Here is a 20,091-nt window from a genome sequence, read left to right as displayed (position 1 = left end):
TCCCAAAATAGGTCACTTCAAATTTCTTTACCTGATGAATGTTGGTCCATTTCATCAGTTTGTCTGTCCTGGTTGCTTTCTTTCTTGCTGTATACTATATTTGAATTTCATGTCATCTAAAGCCTAAAGGCTTGTCTTGTTTACCCAAGTCCAGATCATTAATGTGTATTAAAAATAGCACTGGTCTGAAAACCCGACATTTAGCGGGACACGAGCAACCACATCAGTTGCACACTTCCTGAAATAGGACATCAGTTCCTATTTGAGGACTCTTACATTTCCCTATGTTAGGACACTTTGTAATTGTAGATTTTGAAGTCTAGCAACTTAATGATAAAGTGGAACCTGCTGCTTATATTTAAATTTTAGGCTTTTACACTGAAACTTTGTTTGCAATACACGGTCTTGACAAGAAGAATGGAGTATTTTTAATGATATGTCCTTGCATGAATTCTCAGCAAGCCATTTTATCTTGAGTCCTGTGATTAAAAATGTGTAAAATGGAAGCTTTTTCCTCCATTTGCTCATTCACACATGAAAAAGGAAACATTGCAGTCTGATATTTGGAAAAGCAGCACTTGATGCTGCTTTTCCAAATGTCAGTCAGAAATGTAATGTCGTTTCCAGCCTGCTGATTGGGAAGCAAAAATGCTTAATTGCCAATACTGTTTGTTTCTGTCACTTCAAGTTGATATTGGCTCGTGGAATGCTGAGGGGAAATTAATTATTCAGTAGTACAAATTAACCAATTTGAGGAAATATAGGATACTGCTTTTTTCAACAATTTCAATTTAAACTATCAGATAATATTGAACAGTTTTGAATAAAGAGTGGACCATAATATCATTATTGTGCTTTGTATCAGCTCGTTAAATTCAAATGAGTTTAGCTAAGTTTTATAAATCCCATTTGCCAAATGGTGAATTTGAAACCATTCTACCTCAAGGATACGTTGTCAGAATTTGACTATTTGAGGGTAGTAATGTTATCTGGAGATTCAAGGTTTTACTTTGATTGGAAAAAGTGATACGTGAGTGAGACATGTTCAAAATACCCAGAAGTTCTCGCCATATGCAGTATGTCACATATGTTTAGTTGGTAGTTAAGATTACAGCAAGATAAAGATTGCATGGTATTAGTATCCTGTGTGGATGAGCTGTCATCTGCTCATGAATGTCAATGCAATGAAGATTCTGTAGTTTGTTCCTGTGGCTGTCTTGCATAGGAGGTGTGTTTGGATAGTGGAAGAGACCCAGGTTTCATTGTGTATTGTTGTCCATGATAACTTTGAATTTAAACTCCCATCTAAGACACTGATGTTGAAGGTGAAAATATAAGTTATGTACTGTTTCTTTCATCTTATTAGCAGCCTGTAAAATTAGGTTATGTTTGAAAATGATCAGTTCGAAGTGGCCATTTTCCATTTTCACCAGGCGTTGACCACAAATACCCCTGAAAACTTTCGCACTCAAGGCTAAGCAATGGGCTCCTGGGATATATGCCAAATAATTAATGTTGGTCACCTGCACAACTATACTCTCTATAACAAGAGAGTAAAGCTGTGCAGGTGTGCATTTTCCAGTAGAGGTGACGATTCAGGGGTTAGGAGCTCAATTTTGTTTTAACTTTGTTCACCCTAACAGTTGTACTTTTCCCTTTGCTACTATAAGGTGCGTGAAATGGCTCAACACAGATCAGGCATATGAGTGGCCATTACCAAACCACATCCCTTCAGATACAGGGCAACCAACAAAGTATTGCAGCAAAAGGAATGAATTGTGGGCAGAGCATGAGCTTCCAGAAAGCTGCTTATTACAGTCTAAAGTTAATTCTAGAGAAAAACATACTGTATAAATCTTTTTGTTCTCCTATGTATTTAAGTATCTCCTTTGTAGGAATTGCAGTGTTGGATGTTTGAGTTCTGCCATTATATAACTAATAGCAATTTAAAAAGAAGTACATCTCTATATGGATGGGCAAAATTTGGTGTTTTGAAGCCTTGTAGGAAGAGCCTAATGCCGCTCAGGAGGATACTAAGTTTTTTTTATTTTCAGGAATCTGCCATATAACAATTATATAACTATTTTTGAACCAAAAACGGAAACGCTAGAAGAACTCAATCAGTCAAGCAGCATCTGTGGAAGGAGGTTACAGTTTGTTTGAGTTCCATTTGTATATGGTTCAGTTTCATTAACTTGTTTAACATAAATTAGTAAGTGGTCAAAATCTCTTTGCCTTGTAAGGAGTGTACAGAAGTATTGAGTACAAGCCCAGATTCATATATCACTTATGCACAGAAGGTACCTTTACTGATGAGTTATACATCTTCCATTTATGGTGCACCTTGCGACCAATCACACTAACAGGTAAGTGTTAGTTATTTTTTGCTTCTGAGTAAATAAGAGTGAGGTATTCATTTTGTTGTATAGCTGACTTAAGCAGAATTTTGTGTGCATAAAGTGTCGTGACCAGAATGTAAATGGTTTTTGTGGTATCCTGTCATGTGAATGTGTAGAAATTGCTTTAACATTAGTGTGCCCACCTTATCTAAGCAGGCTCCTGTTTCTATATTGTGCAGGATCCATCCAACTGTACTTTTGCCAGATGTTGCAGGGTGAGATGAGCAGAACCTGCCTCCATCCCACTCTAATCATCCAAAACAGTGAAATTGGCTGCAAGTGATAGTGGGCCTCGGGGATGTATCCCGAGGTTTGTTTCCCAAGATATTTAGCAGCTATTTAATCACTAACAAATAATTTAAAACATTAAAATAATTGAGAATATAAATCATTTATTCGTATTAATCTTTATCAACAAGCATTAACCTTTCTTCCCCACAGGTGACCTCATTCAAATTAAGGTTGTATTTCGTACACTGGCCCTGCCTGGTTTAAAGCTGAGGACTGGGCTCAAAATGCAAATAGACCATCTGCTAATTGGGTATCAGTCAACATGACTTGGCTTGTGAAGTATTCCTTGGTTGTATTTTTAGCATCATGTAATTTGGATTACTTGAGAAATACTTATAATTACAAAACTGTTGGCAGTTGCTCCTCTGGAATCTGGTGGATTTTTGTGGGTAAGGTCAGCTGATGTAGAAAAAAAAGACACAATTGAATTCTTATTGCAGAAAACAAATGATTGTTATACTATCTGTGTTTTTAATTTTTGGGTCTCAGTCCGATGATAAATGGAAGCAGATGGAAGAAACTGGGATTTTTATATCAATCACCCAAAGCCTTAACTTGTAGATTCAGCAACGCACAAAACACAGGAGGAACTCAGAGGGTCAGGCAGCATCTATGGAGGCAAATGGACAGTAAATGTTTCAGGTCGATGGGTCTCAACCCAAAACGTCAACTGTCTATTTCCCTCCACAGATGCTGCCTGACCCACTGAGTTCCTCTAGCGGTTTGTGTGTTGCTCTAGATTCCAGCATTGGCAATGTCTTATGTCTATATGTTGTTATAGATTCAGCATGCTGATTGGGGTCACCAATGGCAGCATTTAGACACCACATGAATGGGCTCAGTGTCACTATGCAGAGGAGTTAGTTTCAAAGCCATTTTTGAGACCCCAGTTAATTGAGCTATGTTCGAGAAAGTGGTGCATTTAACTGCAGTGTAATGAGCAATGTTGTAGATGAACTCAGTCATGCCTTTGACTCCATAGTTTATTTCCACCAGGAGCAGAAAGCTTAGCCAGTTTTTCAGCTCCCTACTCAGGACAGTGATCGGTTTTCTCACTTACCCAGGATCTGCAGAAAATAGATAGTGGATGTAAATCTTCAGCTTGTGAATCTTGGTTTGGGCTCCATTGATTTGAAATCTTAGCTCTTATTATCTTGTAAGGATTGAAACTGACATGATCTTGCAGGAGGAATTTTTTTTGAAAAGCATCTTGTGTTGGCAACTGTTCAGAATGTAGTGATTTCAAACTATTACTCTCTCATTATTATCTGCACAACCAGATATTTTTGTCACAAGGGTTGCACTTGCATTCTGTAGCTATCAGTACCATGTGGTCACTCAGATGTTGAGTTGTAGCTGTTGCTATCTAGATTAATGCAAATAATGCTAATTGACTATTGCTTTTTGGGATGTAATATGTGGCTCATTGCCCTGTTGAAAAATACCAGTTGAATACATGTAGTCAAACTTCCAAAATAACTTAAGCATAGATTCCTGTTGAGAATAACTATCCAGAGACCTTTGCCAGAAGTTGGATATTTAGAAAAGGAGGAATTGATCTCAGTTCTGATACTGTATTAAGTAACCTGCAACATTTTCTCTCGAGGCTTACTGTGCAGAATGATTCCTTGAGTGAGTTACTACAGAATGAAACCCAAATCCAATTTTGTATTTTAAGTAAGGAGGTAGAACAAAGGAAGGAAATCCAGTCAAGTTTTAGACACCTACTAATATCATGATGCAATCTGGTTTTAGAGTGGCTCAATATTATTAAATTCTTTTTTCTTTTTCTCTTCCTCATGCCTCGTCCATCTTTTCTCCTGAGAGTTACAAGGTGCCCCACTCACAGCTGATTACTAACTTGTTCATGTGTAGCCAGAGAAGCTTGCTGTAGATGGTTCTTCCTTCTCTCTCCAGCCTTTTTCTGCAGTACAAGATAGCTTAGATCGGTGATACATCTTGTTAAGAATCATAGACGCCAATCCATGTTATGATGAGACAATGTGCGAGTGCTTTGGAGTGCTGTCAAGCAGCACTGCTTCAAAAGCATTGCTTTTCTTTCCCAGCTGTCTTTATGGTCCACGATCTGAATCAGAATCAAAATCAGGCTTGTTATCACTAACTTAGATGACGAGAAATTCCATTTGAACTGAGTGACTTGGGTTCCATGAGTTTACACTGAAGGTTTCTTTCTATTAGAGCAGTCAAGGTTATCTTTGAGATGATTTTTACTTTCTTAGGAGGTTGAGATTCAGTTTGTCACTGAACACTAACAAACTTCTACAAATGTACTGTTGAAAGTATCCTGACTGGTTGCATGATGGTCTTGTATGCAATCCGAATGCACAGGAATGTAAACTGGAGAGGGCAGCTTCACGTCCGTCTGGGGTGGGATGTAGACTGCCATCAGGATAGCTGAAGTGAACTCCTGTGGTAGGTAGTATGGGCAACATTTCACCATTAGATATTCCAGGCTGAGTGAGCAGGAACTCGCCAGGACCGTCACGTCCGAGCACCACTAGGTGTTGATTAAGAAGCAGACCCCTCTGCCTCTGACTTTGCCCGAGGATGTGTACCTGTATCTCTATCCGATGGAAGGGGAGAGAAGAGAGAATGTCCTGGGTGGGTGGAGTCTTTGATTATGCTGGCTGCTTTACCAAGACAACGAGAGGTAAAGACAAGAGTCCAAGGAGGGGAGGCTGGTGTCTGTGATGTGCTGGGCTGTGTCCACAACTCTCTGCAGTTTCTTGCAGTTTTTTGCCTGTGCTTTCCATAAATCCCCTGCCATCCCATAGACAATCTGCACTGGCTGGCTCGAAGGGAAGCCTTCATTGTATATATACATCACTGGACGATGAGCTACAGCCTACAAGACACCGCTGTACTGCAGAATGGGATCATGTGACATGCATCCAGTCTTACTTTAAAGTCCAGCACTAACACCACACAGGAAATGATGCTATAAAAGACAGACCCCAAACCAAGGCCCTCCTAGCACTAAGTTGCCTCGAAAGGAGGATCTCTTCAGTATCTCAGCTGCAAAAATGCACTAAGATCTCTCTCAGGTTTCACCTGGAAGCAGCAGCATAACAGGAGAAATAAAGGCACGTTTAGGCAGTCAATAAGTGAACAGATCCAGTCAGATGTATGGTGGAGAGCATTCTGACTGGTTGCATCATCGCCTGGTATGAAGGCTCCAATACGCAGGATCGAAAGAGGCTGCGGAGGGTTATAGACTCAGCCAGCTCCATCACAGGCACAATGCTCCCCACCGTTGAGGACGTCTTCAAGAGGCGGAGCCTCAAGAAAACGGCATCCATCATTAAGGATCCTCACCATTCAGGACATGCCTTCTTCACTCGACTACAATCAGGGAGGAGGTACAGGAGCCTTAAGACCCACACTCAATGTTTCAGGAACAGCTTCTTCCCCTCCGCCGTCGGATTTCTGAACGGTCCATGAACATTACCTCATTATTTTGTCCCGTAGACTGGATCTGTTCACTTATTGACTGCCTAAACGTGCCTTTGTTTCTCCTGTTATGCTGCTGCTTCCAGGTGAAACCTGAGAGAGATCTTAGTGCATATTTATGGAAAGCACAGTTCTACTTGCAACAGCCAAGGGTAGTGATCCCTAAAGAACTGATTGAATGGATTGTTTGTCATTTTTCACCTTTGATGAGTGGGAAAAGAAGACTTCAAAGGTGTGCAGGTGAACTATAACAAAGTTCACCAGTTTACCCTGATTGTGAAATAATGCCTTCCTTTACCCACTATTTGCAGTGGTAGAACAATGATCTTTATTTATCCTGTGGATTCTCTACTTTTTTTTTTAAATCATCTCATCGAGAGTGGTCATTGGGAGCTTTTAACCTCATTTGGAGGCTGGACAGTTTGACTGAGGTAGTCATTTTGCAATGGTCCTGACAGCATGAGAACTAAGCTTTGCTTAAGGTTTTGAAAAATATACTAATGCAGACCAGTAGGAATATGTACTTCAGCTCCACTTAAGCTTTCATTTTGCTTACAATCTGTAATCAGTGGCATACTCATGGTACACTATTACATGTTCTCTTATACTTTCCTGGTAAAGGGACTAATTTGAAAAGTGAATGAAGGGAAGAGGCACGCAAGATTTAAAGCACTTTTCTAAATAGTTATAGTTTCTCATCTTAAGAGTGAGTTATGTTTCATGGCACTGAGGGATTATAATCCCAAAAAAGCATACAAAGCAGGTCTTTCTGGAGGGCTTTGTTCTAGCTTCCAAGGAATCTTGGGCTTTTTCAGAGAGGAGTTATTTGTTTGTGATTCCAAAGGTGTCTTTCCTAGACCAACCTTTTCTTCAAGCAGTTAGATTTTTAAAAAAATCAACTCGTACATGCTGACTCCACCTCATTTGAAAAAATTTCCAAGCAAGATCTGCTGTGACTACACTTTGAAAGTACTTTACTACTGTTGGTCACATTGGAATATCACAAGGTCCTGAAAAGTGCTCCATAATTGCAAATTTACTTTCCTTGCTGTTGTATGAAGCATTTTAAGATCAGATAAATAGTTATATATGCATGGTTAGCTGTGCGTAGACTGCCACAATCCAGTGTGCCACGTTTTCAATCTTAAAAAAAAACTCCCAAAAGATAGCTGCGAGTCATTTTGTATCTGACTCGTCATTTTAACAGCCAGAGTGTGATTATTGGTGGCGTGTGTGAAATTTGCCATCTGCCTGTGTCCATAAATAACTTGGTTGAGACAGCTTGAGCTTAACTGGACAGGTGTGGATGGCATTCCAAGGCCACTTAACTTTGGTTCACGTAGTGATTTTGATCTTTATCCATTGCAATGACTTCTCCTAGAGTCCCTATCTCTCCATATTATCTTGATTGGTACTTCCAGACCACTTGAGGAGCAGCAGGAGTGCTAATACTGAAATGGATGCAATGTGGGGCCAGTATATGCTGGTATCAACAAGCTTGTGCCATTGAAGGTTTCTAATAAATTTTAAAAGATTGTTTTCGTTATTGTACTCTTAAGTCGGGTACACTTGCACATTTACTTTTGTGATAGTAAAATTCTGCGGCTCATTTGGGCACTTTTAAAGAAGGCATTACTCTGAATTGTGAGCAACATTTTTTTGTCTTAAAAAGATGAAGGATTCTGATATTACACTTCAGGTGTATAAAGGGATGACTGGAACATATCTGTATTTATAGCATAGGGCATGTAAAGAGGTACTTAATTGGCTGCATAGAATAGAAATGACCTGTATGAAGCTATGGTAACTAATTTGTACGCAGATCTCTCAAACAACAATGAGAAAATGACCATTTTCTTATATGATGTTGGTTGAGAAGTAAATCGTACAAAGGTACTGGAAAATCTTCCTCTCTCTTCATAATGATGCCTGGAGTTGACTTGTGTCTATCTGATTGGAATTGGTTTATTATTGTCACATGTACCGAGATACAGTGGAAAAACTTGTCTTGCATACCATTCATACAGATCAATTCATTATAGGGCATTGAGGTAGTACAAGGTAAAACAATAACAGGTTTCCATTAAGCATTCAGAAGGAAGATTTAAAAAAAAATTTAGATACTGGGATCATGGGGCATTGACCTACTGGAAAGTTAATGTATTTGAATGTCCATTGACTAAATACAGGAGTAGCTGACCAGATTTGACATTCATGCTACAAAAGTACTAAGCAATGACCATCTTCAACAAGAATCTAACAAAGTACTCTTGATGTTCAATGGCATTATCATTGCAATATCCCTCACTGTCAGGAACCAATTGTTAAAGGGGTACTCAAATAGACAAGCCACAAATACTGTAACTGCAAGAGCACATTAGAGGCTGACTATTCAGCAATGAGTGACTCACCTGACACATGAAAGCCATTTACAAGGAAGATGTTGGGTACCTTGCTGTAGCTCCAACAGCATTTAAGAAGCTCAAAACCATCCAGGACAAAACAGCCTGCTTGATTGGCACCCCAACTACCACCCAAAACATTAATTCCCTTCACTATCACTGCATAGTTGGCTGCAGTGTACCAACTAATGATCTGAGCTGCTCTGACAGCAGCCCTCAAACCAAAGACCTTAACCACCGAGGAGGGTAAAGGGTTTGAGTGCATGGGAACACCACCAGCTGGAGGTCCCCCTCGTGACTTGGAAATGCATTGCTATTCCTTCATTGTTACTGGGTCCAAATCTTGGAACTTTCTTCCTAATGGCAGTGTGGCATTACCTTCAGAAGGACTGCCACTTTTCCAAGGGCAATTGAGAATGGGCAACAAATGCTGTCCTTACTAGCTAGACACATTACGAAAAATTCAGTACCAAAAGCCGCATGTAGCTGTGAAGAAGCAATTATATTATATTGCATTGTAATGGTGACTTTGAACATATTGTTGTGGCACAGTTCAATGAAGATTATCCTATACTCTATTGAGAGCTATATATATTTCTCATCAGAGATTATTGAATAAATAAAAGATGAGGCTTAATCTGAACCAGGCAAATTTAAAAAGGAAGCAATGAGACGAGGCAAAAGTAGAAATTTGGGAATACTGGTCACATGCCCATTTTCAGAAGGCTAATAGAAGGAAAATAATCGATGCACATTAAATTGATCGAACTGGGATGGAGGGAATCATTGTATTTAATGCCTAAGAACTCCTATATGGACTGGAACTGTAAGATAAAAACAACTTTGATTAAGAAATTCATTACAAATTAATCAAATATTTTGCAGATACAAGGGAAGGGCAGTTCATAAATTATGAATACAGCTTGAATTGTTTGTTTATATTTGGTTCGGTTCATGAGTGTTTTATCACTTAAACTCACCGTTTTGGTGAAATTAAATATTTTTGCTTATTTTAGGAAATAAAACTTGAGAACTTTTGTTTCTTGTAACAAATTGCAACTAAAATAAATAGAACATGTAGGGTTTTTGTGTTGTCCATTGCTATCTTGACTTTCATTACTCTGGGTTCCTGCAAGTCCCCTGAATCCCACAAATCACCCACCTGTTGTATTGCATGCCCACAAACACAAGCGGTTGATCACTAGTCTATGCACAGTGTGTACATTTTCAAAAACACTTTTCTTGAGGTAAAATACATGGTTGATGTTATTTCAGATTACATCCCTAAAGTCCATTAGGGTGCCTAATAATCCAAAAGGATGTAAATCATAATGATCATAATTGAGTGATGGGGATGATGCTGGGGTGTTGTTCACAGTGCACAAGTTCTAGAGGAACTTGCTTCATGAGCAAATGGCTCCTTCGTGTTCTGTATTTGGGTTCCTAATTTTCCCCAAAAGCTGTTTACTAAGCATTAAATGGTTTTAGTTGGTAGTAACACGCTTCAATTAACAGTAAATATTGCTTTGCTTTCATTCTGGACTGACATTTGATTAAAGTTACTTTTATCGAGATATGCCTGAAAATCAACATTGTTAAAACAAACGGACATTTAACCAACATCAGTTTTAAATCTATAATATCTGGTGACAGGTCTTAAGTCATTGATTTCACCATACTTCTCATTCATGACGTGATGACGTGTTTCTGGTTTTACTGAGAAATTCCAAATTGCCTATGTCTTGACAACCGCCCCCTTTGCCCCCCGAACCACCTAAGGCAGAGTTTAATGTTAAAACTAGGTAATTTGGTATATAGCCGGCACTGCGTAATCTCAAAGCTGATGCAAAGCATTGGAAAATATGATTCCAGTTGTTTTGACAGTTATTGCTACAAAATGGTAAAAAGCTTGTTGCTGCTCATTCTTGCTTAATCTGCTTAACAAGTGTAACTCCATAATAGTTTTGCAGTTAGCATTTGAATGGAGTCATTTCCGTGTTGACATTTAGATTGTTCCCAAGTCTCGGTGCCACTACCCACTGCCCTTGAGGTGGCTATGCTGAGGATGTGACCATCATCTATCTCCATCTGGAATGTACATCTTCCAATAAGGTTGGAAAGAAGTGCAGAGGACTTTGTCAAGGGTCAGTCTGTGCAGCTGCATAGTGCAGGACTCTGCTGTATCGGCTGTTCCCAGGGATGCGTACAGACACAAACGTCAGCTGCTATTGCAGCATCACCAGCTTCATGAAAAACACTTTGGTCTGCCTGAAACTTGCTGGTCATCTAGTGTGGGGAGTGCCTCAACTGAATGCTACAGTCTGGCAAATTTCTAGGACGAGGTGCTGAGAGATGCATTGAAGCTTGGTGGAGCTGTCGCAAAGGCTGTGTGGAGAAAGTCCACAGTATTGGGTCCTCTCAGCACTTTGTCCAGTGGCCGTTAGTGGAACAATAATTATTTTTATGCTTGCTTAAAAAAAGCTGTAGCAGTTAGCATAAAGCTATTACAGGACAAGTGACCCGGGTTCAATTCCGGCTGCTGTCTGTGAGGAGTTTGTACGTTCTCCCCATGACTGCATGGGTTTCCTCCAGGTGCTCTGGTTTCCTCCCATATTCCAAAGACCTACAGGTTAGGAAGTTGGGGGCATGCTACGTTGGTGTCAGAAGCACAGCGACACTTGCAGGCTGCCCCCAGGGCACTCTACGCGAAGATGCATTTCACTGTCTGCTTTGATGTACATGTGCCTAATAAAGAAATCTTATCTTAAAAGATTTGTCTACAGTTAGCATTGAACATCCTGTGTAAAAACTGAAAAGAACTCAGCAAAAGTAAATGTTTCTTGAATCATTTATATCCTGTTGTGTATTTAGCACAGCAGTGTTCCATAAAATCAGCCCCGTTTGAGAAGGATCACAGCTTCAAGAGTGTTCTTTTTTCACACAAATCTTTTTACATAATGTCTCCAGTATGATTGGGTCCACATGGGTGGAGTTTATCAATTGCTATGATGCATTCATTTCACCAGCTCCCTTTTGTATGGTGGGCATTTCTTGGAGATTAATGATATTCAGTTAGAGTCATGTCTATATCATTGAACAAAATCTGCCATGAGCCGGTGTTACTGGCTGGCCTTTGGAATGTAGTTTCAAGGAATAACTTGGTTTAAGTGGAAAAACTAATTTTAAATGACTACCTGATGCAGCTTTGCTTTTACAGGTTTATCTTAAAAAATGTGTTTCGAATTAATGTCCAATTCACCATATTTGAGTAACCTAATTTTGAGCAATTGAATGCATCATTTGGGGAAAAAAACTGTTCAAAATACTTCAGTTATTTTCATGTAGTTTTAAAGGTTGCAATAAGCTTTTGAGGTAATGGAAAAGCATCTTTTATATTATTTGGGTCATTTGGGAAATTCTGCATGCTTTTCCATTTGCTCTCTGCCTAGAATCTTCCTTGCAATCTTTAATTATGTCTTCCTAATTTAGGAGAGTATCTTTTCTGAGAATTTGGAAAAAGTTCCCCTCAACACCAAGAGGATAGTGTGAAATCAAAGTGAAATGTGCAAATTTAAATATTTCCATTTGACGCAGATTTACCACCCATTGCTAATATTGCTTTCTTCCTTTACAGGCAGATGACGAAATTTCCTCTGACTGCAACCATGTAAGTAAAGAATCTTTAGCTCTGTGCTCTATGTACTCATCTATAACTACTTTTAAACTGTTTAAAAGTCAATTGATTTATGATTATTTCATTCTTTTAATCTTCAAATGATCGACTGTTTAATCCTTTTACTACAGATGGCTAGATAGGTACCATTGTTGAGTACATAGCACAATGCATCTGAATGTAAATTTAAACACAAGCTTATATGGTCAGTAATACTGGCAGGGACCTGGCTCACCTGCCAGCAAATTCCAAACTTGTGCTTCAGTTTCCCAGACAAGTTGAAGTCAGCCAGTGTAGCGGACCCTGGAATGCAAGAATTAGGAGCAGGAATAGGCCACCTGGTCCTTTGAGTCTGATCTGCTGTTCATCAAGATCATGGGTGATTTTTACCTACATTTGCACAGCACAGAAATGGGGCCTATGGCCCACCATGTTCATGCCCATCTACATCAATCCCATTTGCCCGTATTAAGTCTATATCCTTTGGTGCTCACTTTCTTCCATGTCCTTTGTGGTGAATAGAGAAGTTTTCAGAAATATCCTCGCCCAGATCTCATTCCACACACACATAGAGCATAGAACTTTACAGCACGGTACAGGCCCTTCGGCCCACAATGTTGTGCTGACATTTTATCCTGCTCTAAGATCTATCTAACCCTTCCCTCCCACATAGCCCCCCCATTTCTCTATCATTCATGTGTCCATCTAAGAGTCTCTTGAATGTCCCTAATGTATCTGCCCCCACAACCTCTGCCGGCATTGCGTTCCACGCACCCACCACTCTGTGTATATAAAAAAAAAACCACTTACCCCTGACATCCCCCTTACATCTTCCTCCAATCACCTTAAAATTATGTCCCCTCATGATAGCCATTGTCACTCTGGGGAAAATGTCTCTGACTGTCCACTCGATCTATGCCTCTTATCTTGTACAACTCTATCAAGTCACCTCTCATCCTCCTCCTCTCCAAAGAGAAAAGCCCAAGCTCACTCAACCTATCCTCATAAGGCATCAATCTATCCTCATAAGACACAGATTACTCCTTTGGTCTCAGAGTGGACCCAATCTTTCCCTGGCTCCCTCTGTTCCATTTTCCTGCACTATGTTTGTACCCCTGACTCCTTTAAAATCAAGAAATCTGTTGATCACTCTTTTGGATGAACTGATTGTCTAAATTTCCACAGCCTCCAGGATAGAGAATTCCAAAGATTCACCGCTGTCTGTGAAGAAATCCTAAATGGCCTACTCCTTATCCTGAGACTATGACCCCTTGTTCTAGACTGTAAGCATCCTTACTGCATCCAACCTGTCAAGCCCAGTAAGAATTTTAAGTTCCAATGAGATCTCATTCTAGGGAAATGTAGACCTAGTCTATTCAATATGTCCTCAGACCTGCTGTCCCAGCATCTCGACTTGTGACTCATCATTGTATTCCCTTGGGTAAGTATGTTTTTCAGGCAAGGAGACCAAAGGTCGACACAGTTCTCCATGTGCAGTCTCATCTATATAACTGCAGTAGGTTATCTTTACTCTTGTACTGAAATCCTTTTGTAATGAGGCCAGTGTATCTTTTTTTCTGGTTGCCAGTTGCATGTTGGCTTTCTGTGACATTTTTTTTCAAGCATACTGAGGTCCCTTCAAACATCAGCATTTCCCAATCTGTCACCTTTAGGAAAAATGCTTGTTCCAATGTGGATGACCTTGCATTTTTTTCACATTATGTGCTATCTGTCATGTCACCAATTTAGTTTCTCTTTCTCCCCTGAAGCCTCTTTGTATCCTTCTGCCTACTCACACTCCCACCTAATTTTGTGCCATTGACAGACTTGGAAACACTGCATTTGGTCCCTCAGCAAAATCGTTGATATAGATTCTGAGTAGCTATGGCCCACACAGATATCTATGGGGCATTCCACTACATACAGCCTGCTAACCTGTAAAGGACCAGTTTATTCCCATTCTTTGCTTTCCGTCTGATAACCTACTCAATCCATGCCTCAAAAATTTCCGATAGTCAAACATGGCTTCCCTTTCATAAGTCCATGTTGACTGCTCAGTCCTATTTTTTTTAAGAAATTCTGTTGCATGTTCCTATATGGATTCTAGCATATTCCCTGGAACTGAAAAGGGGAAAAAAACATTTGGTACTCCAAATTCCAATTATTATCAAAAAAAATAATGTTTTGGAATCTTCAGATGATAAATTTGATGACATAATATAGGTTAGGAATGAATTTTTTTATGACTGAAATATTTAAAACTGATGTGTAATTGATGGGATCCAGTTTATGAATCATTGTGATGTTGTAGAGGATAACTGAGACCTGATGATAAATACCACAGTATCTAATGATGCCTTTGTGACAGGAGGGAAATTATTGAAGAGAAAATAACTTAATTGAGCAAAGTGAACAATTTAGAGAAATGGAATAACTTGAAGTTTGGATTTCCAGGAAGTTTCTTGATTTTCCTTTCAACCAACAAAAATCACTGTACATTTATAGACCAGCTTTTTAATAAAAATGTTTTGCGGTCGCTCCTTTGGCAAATTATCTCCCTGCTATCTTGAGTACAAGTGTCAGGCTATTGGAATCTGAAGAGCAAGCTGATATACCTTTGAGTAATTATTTGCTTCTAGGTTGAGAAATTGATCTCAAGTGGTATTTTCTGTTCTTAGCCAGAATATGTTTAGTAACAACAAAACTTGTTTAACTGATACCAGCATTTTTAATGAAGTAGGTTATCATGGATCCTAATTTATTTCAATCTCTTTCAGCTGTTGTGGAACTATAAATTTAACCTGACAACTGACCCTAAATTTGAAGCTGCAGCAGGCGAAGTTTGCAAAACTACCCTGAGTGAAGTAAGTATATGAGTGATCGGCTGCACTGCAAAGCATTAATAATGGGGAGTGGTTTGGAAAAAAGGGGCTTAACACAGATACTGGTAAACTGAGCTGGATACCTTTTTTTTGCAGTGTGAAGAAACTACTTTTAAATGCATTAAAAAATAAAATATTAAAGTATAGGGTGGTATTTGGTTTCTACTGTAGATTCAAATACTGTAAATTTTCAGGATTTTGCTTGGCAATGGGTTAAATTGCCCATCGTAAATTTGGGTCTTTGTATTCCTGTTTTTCTTGCAGCATATGGGTATTGCTGATGAGACCAGCATTTATTATCCATTTCTGATTGCCTTAGAGAAATTGCTGTTTGAACAGCTCCAGTCTGTACAGTGAAGTTACTCCAATACAGCTGTTAGGTAGAGTTCCAGGAATCGGACCCAATAAAATGAAGAAAACAATATGTTTCCAACCCAGGATAATGTGTGACTTTGAGGAGAATATTCAGCTGGTGGTATACCTGTATGCCAGTTGTTTTTGTCCATTTTAGTGGGTGGTGCTGTGAAGTACCCTTGGTTTAGCTGTACTGCATTTCATTGATGGTAAATACAGCATCTAGTGGTGGATGGAATGTTGGACTGAGGTTTCAATCATGTAGACTGCATTGTTCTGGATTGTGTTGAGGTTCTTGATCACTGATCTGCACTCATGCAGGCAAAAAGAGAATATTCCATTGCACTCTTGTTTTGAGTCAAATAGATAGCAAAAAGGCATTGTGGAATTGGAAGGAGAGTTACCACTGTATGAATCTTGGCCTTTGATCTGCCATGATTCTTTAGAAATTTCTGGTCAGTGATAATACCTCCCCACCCCTCACCTCTGAGCACAATGATGTTAATAGTGGGAGACTCTCTGGTGTGGCCATTGAATGTCAAGGTTAGGTAGTTATACTCTGTTGTTGGAGATTAGCATTCCTTGGCACTTGTGGCAAAAAAAAGGTTGCTTGCCACTTCTTAACACATTCTTAAAAACTGTCCAAGTTGGCAAAAGCTCTGGAATTAGATTTTTCCCTTCTGTCCTTCTCACGAAGTGAAGGCCATAATGAAGCAACTGAAGACAATCAGCTTATGACACAACTTGGAGGAACTCTTGCTGCAGTACCCTGGGGCTGGGCTGATAATCGCCAATCATCCACAAACATCCTCCTTTGGATTAGATATGACAGCTTCCAATGATGGTTTGGCCATTGATTTCAGTTTTACCAACACTCCTTGAAGTCTCAGTCACTTAGATGTTGCATTGATTTCAAAGCCATTCACTCTCTACTTTTTATCCTTTTTGGAAGTGAGGGCGGAATGAGGTCTGGAGCCAAGTGGGTAAGCAAATCTTGATAGCACTGTCAATGACAGTTTTATTACTTTTCTGATGATTGAGAATAGACTTCTTCATGCTATTTAGCTGGATTGGGTATTTCCTGTCCACAAAAACAACATTTATCAGGGCAGTTTTCTCATACTGGTAGATGTAAGATAGCTTGGCTTGTGGTATGGCTGGTTTTGGAGCACGTTTTTCAATACCACAGATGGGATGTTCTCCAGTTCCATAGCCTTTCCTTCATTCGGTGCTCTCAGGCATTTCTTGATATCATGTGGAGTAACTGAATTGGTTGAAGAAGCACTTCTGTGTTGGTGAGAATCAGAGGAGGAGGCCGATCATCCACTCAGAACTTCTGGCTGAGGAGGGTTGTCAATACTTCAGCATTCTTTGGTTCTGTGTTGGGCTCTGGCTTTGAGGATAGGAACTTCTGTGGAACCTCTTCCAGCTCATTGTTTAATTTTCTCTGCCGTTTATGGCACTGCTTTGGGACTTTAGACCTTTAATCTAATCTGTTAATTGTGGGGTTAATTTGTTCCCGGCATGCCCTTCTAAACTCCTTGGTTAATCCAGGTTGGTCCCTGGTTTGATAGTGAAGGTAAAATGAGGTTGCATATTCTGATAGAATGCACTTTTTCTGTTGTGATGGCCCAAAGGGCCTCCTGGAAACCCAGTTTTGATCTACCAGATCTTTTCAAAATGTATCCTATTTAATACAATGGTAGGGCTATGCAATGCAAGGGAGAGTGACCTCAATGTGAAGAGAAACTTCCCTTCCACTATGGTTATACAGGTCACATCTACCAATAGTGTCATGGATGGGTTTGTATACAAGTCCAATATGACAGTTATGTCCTTCAAGACTCGGTTAGACTGACTAGCTGTGGATTTCATGGGCTAATTGGTAATGGACCAAAGGTTTCCTCACCCAGAGTTCATTTTGTGCCCTTGCTAGTTTGTGCTTCCAAATGTTTTTTGATGTGTAGCTGCCTGAAGGTTGAGTTAAATGATAATCAACAGCAAGTTTCATTGATTGTGCTCTAACTGGTACAAAGAGACTTCCAGCGGCTTGGAATTTATATTGAAGCCTCCCCGAGGCCGCTACTTCCTGATTGTCTCTCTCAGTGCTGTCACCTCTGGTTGTTTTATAATCTGTTGTCCTCATAGTGGAATGTGACAGGCCCTTTCTTCTCGGACAGACAATTTAGATCACAATCCTGAAAGTTTGTGAACTAGAAGGATTGGCTTCAACTGATCTCACTGAATCAGAATTAGATTCTGAATACAATGCCAGTGTTTGGTGATCTGTTTTTTCTAACTGTGTTTAGATTTAAATGAGTGGCATGTCAGTTTTGAGGGCAATTAAGAAAACTGCATTATTGGAGGTCTGGAGTTGCATATGCAGATTTCCTACCCTGAAGGGCATTAAAATATCAGGTGGGTTTTTATGACAGTCGTTATTATAGATACCACATTTTTAAATTATGGGATTTGCATCACTATTGTCTGATTGCTAGGCCAATCCAGTGGATTTACCAGTGCAGTAATTTAACTACTATACTACTCTGGTGAAATGAATATTGAGTATGTCTCAGTTTTAAAGACAGAATCTTGAATCTAGATGGACCTAACCTTTGGAAATGGACTCTGTCTCACTCCAGCTGGACAGGAAATCAAAGGTGTATCCCATCTTTCTCAGTCTAGCCAAATCTGTCCCTGCAGTCCCGGAAGTAGCTTGCATCAAATAAAATTAGTTGTCCGAACATAGAATGTCTTAACAATCCCTAACGTCAAACTGGTATCTTTGGTGCAACATCCTTGGCTTGGCATTTCATTCAGATTGAACCTGATCTCAAAAGCACTTTGTGAATATAATTCCTACTTTCATATATGTTTCACCTAGAAATCCTTTCTAAATCAGCTAGTCCACTGTCTCACAGCATAGTCATTCTCAGATCCTGAATGGAAAGTGAATCAGCTTGCCATGCCATCATGTCACAATTTTGTTTCTGGTGTGAGAAAGCACAGTAGACACGATAACATTGAATTATCTGGAGTAAAGAATAAAGAGTAAATAATTCTTGGTGTTTTTCTTTCATTTTGCTCTGGAGGCAATGTAGAAGAGACATCTGGTTGCTTATTTAGGAACCTTCAACGGATATTCTGATGCAATTGCATTTAACTGGACTTGGCTGGGAAAAACTGCACCATTTTTGCTGAAAAATATTTGTGGTTATGTTTATTAAAAATTTCTTTTTTTTTATATACAGGTGAAGGAGTGTGCTGAGCAAGAACCAGGAAAAGGCTATGTAATTTCCTGCTTGATTGAGCATCGTACAAACATAACTGAATACCAGTGTCGTCAGTTCATAACCAAAATGACAGCTATCATCTTCAGTGATTACCAACTCATCTGTGGCTTTATGGACAGTTGCAAGAATGACATCAACCAACTCAAATGTGGAAGCATTCGGCCTGGTGAAAAGGTACTGCCTGTCGCTGTGATTAGGAGCAGTCACCAAGAGTAGGTTGCATTTGTAGATTGTAGCACTGACCACTTGCAGCATGAGGTTGTTACAAACTTTATAAAACTGTACTGTAAACAGTTATAAGAAAAAATGAACTGCTGGTCAAATTCATTAGATGGTTGTTTAAACACAAGATCACAAGGAAGTAAGAGTTAGGAGTAGACCACCAGACCCCTCGAGCCTCCCTGCAGTTCAGTATGATCATGGCAGGTCTGGGCTGGCTTCAACTCGTCTGTGACATTTCCATAACCCTCAGTTCCATGATCTTTTAAATATTTATTATTTCCACCTTGGTGTAACTATTGATCTTGCCTCCGCTAACCTTAGGGGCAGAGAATTCCAGAAATTCACCATCTTCTGAGAGAACAAATTTCTACCCACCTCAGTTTTAAATGACTGACCCCTTATTTTGTTGCTGTGTCCCTTTGTCTGAGACTCTCCTGCTGGTGAAAACATCTGTCCATCCAGACTAAGGGTCTCAACCCAAAACATTGACTGTCCACTTCCCTCCATAGATGCTGCCTGACCAGCTGAGTTCCTCCAGCATTTTGTGTGTTGCTCCAAATTCTAGCATCTGCAGTCTCCTGTGTCAATATCTATCCTGCCAAGCTCCCTTAGGATCTTGTCTGTTTGGATAATGTCACTCCTCATTCTTCTAAACTCCAAGGAATACAGGCCCAAACTGCTGACTTTCTCTTGATAGGACAACCCTCTCATCCCAGGAAATGGTCTGGTAGTTTTTCTTTGGGCTGCTATCAATGCTACTATATCCTTTTTTAGGTAAAGGGACCAAAACTGTGCACGGTATTCCAGGTGAGCCCTCAACAACACCCTGCACAACTGTAACAAAACTTCTCTATTCTTAAACTTCAACCCCTTGGCAATAATGGCCAATGTCCCATTTGCTTTCTTAACTATTTGTTGAACCTGCCTGCTAACTTTTTGATTAAAGCACTAGAACATGTAGGTACCTCTGAACTTCACTCATTTGCAGCCTCTCTCCATTTAACTACCTGCCTTTTGATTCCCTTTAGCAAAGTGCATGACCTCGTACATCCCCACATTACAGTTGATTTACTAAGTTTTTGCCCAATCACAGTTTGTAATTTT

General features: G+C 39.7%; 1 protein-coding gene across 1 annotated transcript in view; it reads left to right on the top strand.

The window, feature by feature from the left end:
• Window positions 1-20,091, top strand: part of LOC127577498 (Golgi apparatus protein 1-like) — a 113,402-nt gene that overhangs the window by 14,418 nt on the left and 78,893 nt on the right. Inside the window, 3 exon segments of the mRNA XM_052028725.1 lie at window positions 12,198-12,230; window positions 15,014-15,100; window positions 18,724-18,939. Coding sequence (XP_051884685.1) covers window positions 12,198-12,230; window positions 15,014-15,100; window positions 18,724-18,939 — 336 coding nt within the window.

The sequence above is a fragment of the Pristis pectinata genome, chromosome 13 (assembly GCF_009764475.1).
Source record: "Pristis pectinata isolate sPriPec2 chromosome 13, sPriPec2.1.pri, whole genome shotgun sequence".
Classification (NCBI taxonomy): domain Eukaryota; kingdom Metazoa; phylum Chordata; class Chondrichthyes; order Rhinopristiformes; family Pristidae; genus Pristis; species Pristis pectinata.
Note: the sequence above shows the minus strand (reverse complement) of the source record. Positions and strands in the feature narration are given on the sequence as shown.